Source organism: Arachis hypogaea, chromosome 1 (assembly GCF_003086295.3).
Source record: "Arachis hypogaea cultivar Tifrunner chromosome 1, arahy.Tifrunner.gnm2.J5K5, whole genome shotgun sequence".
NCBI lineage: Eukaryota > Viridiplantae > Streptophyta > Magnoliopsida > Fabales > Fabaceae > Arachis > Arachis hypogaea.
This window is the reverse complement of record NC_092036.1, coordinates 65614940-65620343: the sequence shown is the minus strand read 5'-3', so window position 1 is coordinate 65620343 and position 5404 is coordinate 65614940. Positions and strand designations below refer to the sequence as shown.

At 35.5% G+C, this 5404-nt stretch overlaps 1 protein-coding gene across 1 annotated transcript; it reads left to right on the top strand.

The window, feature by feature from the left end:
- Positions 1-626: 626 nt before the first annotated feature.
- Positions 627-5118, top strand: LOC112805566 (uncharacterized). The gene is made up of 9 exons (XM_072198785.1): positions 627-1420; positions 1491-1528; positions 1608-1716; positions 1872-1997; positions 2702-2790; positions 3777-3903; positions 3975-4012; positions 4092-4200; positions 4776-5118. Exons 1-9 carry the CDS (start codon positions 1271-1273, stop codon positions 4815-4817), a joined length of 828 nt encoding a protein of 275 aa, XP_072054886.1. The 5' UTR covers positions 627-1270; the 3' UTR covers positions 4818-5118.
- Positions 5119-5404: the final 286 nt, after the last annotated feature.

The window sequence follows — 5404 nt, the reverse complement described above, 5'->3', positions numbered from 1 at the left end:
CAACACACACAAGTTAAATCCGGAGAAATCTTACTCTGATTCCCTCTTCCTTTGGCATACTGAAACTGATTATAAGTATTCTTTCTAAAGCCACTTTGACTTTGAGGTGCATGTCCTCCTTTCTTAAAATTCTGACCCCTCGGCTGAAGGTACTTCCCACGTCCTCGACTAGTGTTTCCTCCATGAGTCATTACAAGAAAAATATGGCCATGCTTTTTTTTGCCACACTTTAAAAGCGTGACCAAAAGTGGTTAATATCCACACTTTTGTGAGGGTGCGATTGAATAGAGATTTGGCCATGTTTTTTCTTGTCACGCTTCAAAAACGTGGTAAAAGGGTCAACGGCCACGCTTTTGGAAGGGTAGCAGTTGATTGGAGATATGGCTACGCTTTTTTTGCCACGCTTTAAAAGCGTGGCCAAAAGTAGTCAATGGCCACGCTTTTGCGAGGGTGACAATTGAATAGAGATTTGGCTACGTTTTTCTCGCCACGCTTCAAAAGCGTGGCTATAGAGAGAAACTATGACGTTTTGGAAGCGTCGCGATAGAATTTCATTACGGTAACGCTTATAAAGCATGGCCATATCCTAGTACTCTTTTGGCACGCTTTAAAAGCGTGGCCAAAAGTTTTTTTTTTTTTTTTAAAATGAACCCTAATAACCCAGCCCCCAACCCAATAACCCTCAAACTTGGCCAAAAGCTTCGATCGGGACTCTCTTACTCTCAACTCTTACCATCTCTCTCATCAATTTCGATCTTACTTCAACTCTCGTGAAACCCTCGCCTAACCCCTGACTCAAGCTCCGGATCAACCTCGCCATTTCGTCCCTTCGGATTCCCGTAAAAGAGTTGAGACGCTGAGTGGAGAGGATCTCCAGGGATCTGATGCGGCAGAGGTTGCGCCAGTGGTCGCCGTACGGCGAAGTTATCACAACGATGTTGTTGTAGGTTAGGTGCTTGGTCTTGGGGGAACGGAAACGGTTCGTGAGGACGATGTCGTTTTGGTAAAACATTCTTCGGCCAAGGAGGCGGAGGAAACAACCACAGAGATTTGGTAACTGAAGCGGAACGAGAAAATGGGACCGTATTTTTGTGATAAGGCGTAGACGGTGCGGAAGACGGGTGGTTTCAGGTGGTGGAGGTTACCGATTGGAGGAAGAGACGGTGGAGATGGTGGTAGGTTTTTGAATCTCTTTGTGAATAGCTTGTAACAAGTGATGAAAACAACGAAGAGAAGAAGAAGAGAGTTATAATACGAAAGTTCCATCATTATGCTTTATCTGAATAAATTTGGAAGCTTAATACGGAAGAAGCTTTCTGATATCACCAACTCCTCACACCACCTTCAAGAACAACAAAAACCACCAGAGGATACTACTTCTAATTCTGCTGATAAGGATTGCATTCAACAACTTCTAAAGGTTTAATTTCTCTCATCATCCTTGTTTTCAATTTGTGTTATTATTTAAGTACTTGAATTTTTTTATACAGGAAAGAATGACTCTGCTGAAGCTCCTAGCTGAGGAAAAGTATCCTCTCATATAATCTATGGGAATATATAATTAGGAAGAATTTGCCTTTGTTTTCCTTGATTAAAATTGGAAACAGTAAAATATTTGAATGGACTAAAGCTGAGATGCAGATGTTTAGAGGCAATGTTCAAAAACTGCAACTACAGAATTGGAATATTGCTCAATCAAACACACACATGCTAGCGGTATATTTTACATCTTATACATTCATATTAATATCATATTAATATCTGATATCTCAATTTTATAGTTGGCCTGCTGACTGTTGCTTTCCTTTGCAGCATTATAAAATCTGAAAAAGATTGTAGTTAAGATTGTGGTATGGTTTTCAATATTTCAGGCTGAAGCCTCTGGTAAGTCCCAAATGGCCATAGAAAAATTAGTAGAAGGACGATTACGCAAGTACTTTGAGGAAGTTGTGCTGATGGAGCAAAAGTTTATTGTGAATGATACAATGAATGTTAAGGTATGTGAGGTTTCTCTATGTTTAATCAGGATTGTTAAGAAAGTTGAGGCTATGGTCACTTTATGATTTTGATTGGTGAAAGAAACAAAATCTACCCATGCATCTGTTTGGTCAGAATCTAGTATCCTCTTTTTTAAAAAACTAAAAATAAAAGAGAATTTCACCATCTTCTTTTACAGTTTAACAATAAAGTAGGATAAATGCCATTATATGTTGGCAATTACCATTTACACTTCAACTCTAATTGTGTCTATGACTCTAGTAGCAAAATAGGAGAACTTTGGTTACTTACTTCATTATTACACACTTGCCGTTATAAAAGAAACTATGGCTTCGTTAACTACAATGTAAAATAATAAGGGAAAAATGATGGTGGACTTTATGCATAAAAGTTTCGTTCTCTTCCTTTGAATTTTCATAGGTTACTTGTTCCTATCAACATCATTCAAGTCCTAAATCTTTTCATGGAGGATGGATGAAATAAAGTCTAGTATTTTTAATCTGAATCCAATTATACCCAACTGATCCAACATGACCATAATTTCAGCCATCTAATAAAAGGAGCAAAGACTATTTTTTAGCTATGGTGTTCTCTATTTTCAATATTTTACATATTTTGTGTCTTTTAAGAATGGAGAAGGATCCATCTATGGAGTGTATGTTTATTTGATCATTCATTAGCTAATAATTTTTGCACACTACAGACGGTGTTGGATAATCTATCCAAGGAGGTGGGTTCACCTGTGAGGGTTGTGAGCTTTCTCAGAATGGAAGTTGGGGAAGGAATTGCAAGGTGAAACCTGCACACGAATTTTCTTTTCTTCTTATTTTAGTGTATACTATCTACTACTTAATGCAAATAAATAAAAAAAATTGCTATACAACTTTTGCTTTGGAGGTATCCATGGATGATGTAGTAAGAGGGTATACTTTGAGTGGGCGTTGTTGGACTTGTCTCTAGTAACGTGATGGCTGTTTTCCCTGTTAATGGATTTTAACTAATCTTATGGCTATCCACAATTCGCAGGCAAGAAACAGATTCATCTGTGCCTGTTGCTCAAGCTGCCTAATTCAAGATGAGGCATCTAGTTTGTTGTTACGGTGTTTACCCTCTAGCTGATCATACTTTGTGCATGCTCATCTAACCATTTGTCTTCCATGTGTTAATCCAGGGAAGTTCCAAGAATATTCCATCTGTTGAAAATTTTGGTCCACGGTGGAAAACTTCAGTGGGTTTCTTAAGAACTTAAGATTGTATAAGTATATTCTGAAATTCTAGTGCACTCTGCTGATCTATAATCCGTAAAGGCCAAGTAAGAAAGCGTAGTTAAACCCCATTGGCATCATTTTCAAATTACAAAGTTTTGTTTGTGTATCCTTAGTTGAGCTTCTTAATTTAAGATACAAAGCTTACTAATAAATTGATATGTTGAGCTACTCTCTAGATTGAACCAAAAGGCAAAAGCTTCTTTAGAAGTAGACTTAGTTTAGTTTATATCTTTATATGAAGTAGTATAAGGTTTCAACTTCTTAATCACATTATTATTCATGGTTCATTCATTATTAAGATTAGATTTTTGAAGCATGCCTTTCCTATTAACATGCAGCACATTACGCCATTATCTAGTTCTGTTAAGATCTGCCATAGTGCCATGTGCGGTTGTCATGTTTTATTTTCTGTCAGGGTGGACCTGTACTTAATATTTTAAGAATATATTTATCTAGTACTTAATAATACGAAAGTTCCATCATTATGCTTTGTCTGAATAAATTTGGAAGCTTAATGCGGAAGAAGCTTTCCAACATCACCAACTCCTCACACCACCTTCAAGAACAACAAAAACCACCAGAGGATACTACTTCTTCTAATTCTGCTGATAAGGATTGCATTCAACAACTTCTAAAGGTTTAATTTCTCTCATCATCCTTGTTTTCAATTTGTGTTATTATTTAAGTACTTGAATTTTTTTAATGCAGGAAAGAATGACTCTGCTGAAGCTCCTAGCTGAGAAAAAGTGTCCTCTCATATAATCTATGGAAATATATAATTAGGAAGAATTTGCTTTTGTTTTCCTTGATTAAAATTGGAAACAGTAAAATAATTGAATGGACTAAAGCTGAGATGCAGATGTTAAGAGGCAATGTTCAAAAACTGCAACTACAGAATTGGAATCTTGCTAAATCAAACACACACATGCTAGCGGTACATTTTACATCTTATACATTCATATTAATATCATTATTTTTATAGAAAAATTGTTAATTGATTCCCTATCCAACACTTATCTAACTACTAAGCCAGACAAGCATATATATTGTCTTTATTAAAAAGATTCAGCTATGTTATTGTTTTCTCACTTGGTCATGATTAGAACAGGAGAGCAGGGGTACTCAATACTCCTTCTGAGTGTTTTCTTTCTTGAATATTTAGAGATTCAAATAGAGAATCATCAATAATGAATGTGAAACTTTTCTTCCTTTTTAGTACTACGTGCAACTCTCTTCATACTGTACAAAAGTGCACTACTTGCAAAAATAAATTGAAACTAAAGATTGTTTTAAAGTTGAATTTGATGGATCATTACTTATTTGGCTTCTATGAATTAGGATTCTGGATACTAGAACTATTCTTCTAGGCATTAAAAATATAAAATAAATTTGAATGACTATATCATCAAATCATGCATATTTTAATATTACTGACTGCTACAATAATTTTAAAATAAAATGATTTGTTGCATTGATTTCTGACTGCTACATGTGATAATGGTGTTTTAGATTGAAATATTACTTGGAAGTTGGGAAGACTGCAAACTTTGATGAGCTGATAGCTGATGCGGCTACTGAAGCTAGCGAAAATGGAGACTTTGCTGGAAGGCTATACACCGAATGATGGGAAGGTGATTGTGGTGGACAAAGTTCTTCCTGCAGTGCCAGATCAGGCAGATGTTGCTAAGATGGCTTTTAGGTCTGATGTTTTCATGATGTTTCAAACGCCAAAAAGGAAGGAACGAACCTACCAAGATTTGTAAATCCCACCTTAGTAAATCTGTATGATGATTATCAAATGGAGAATTTTAGTATACAGATCAAAGTTGGTACAGATTTAAAGATTTGTTTACATCACACTTTTTAAAGCCACACTTTAAACCGTAACTCCTCACAAAGAAAAGCGTCACATAATGGAAAAAAGTAAATTAGAAGATTTAAGAGAAGAAATAATCAAGTTATCGAAATTAATAGACCAAAAATTAATGATTTTAACTAATGTTAACTGTAATGACACCGAATTCTTAAAATTAATACAAAATGATTTTTCTCAAAATCTTTATTTTACTATAAGTTTTATTGAAGGACTTCAAAAACCTGAAAAAACTTATTTTTCACACGGAATTTCTAAAAAAATG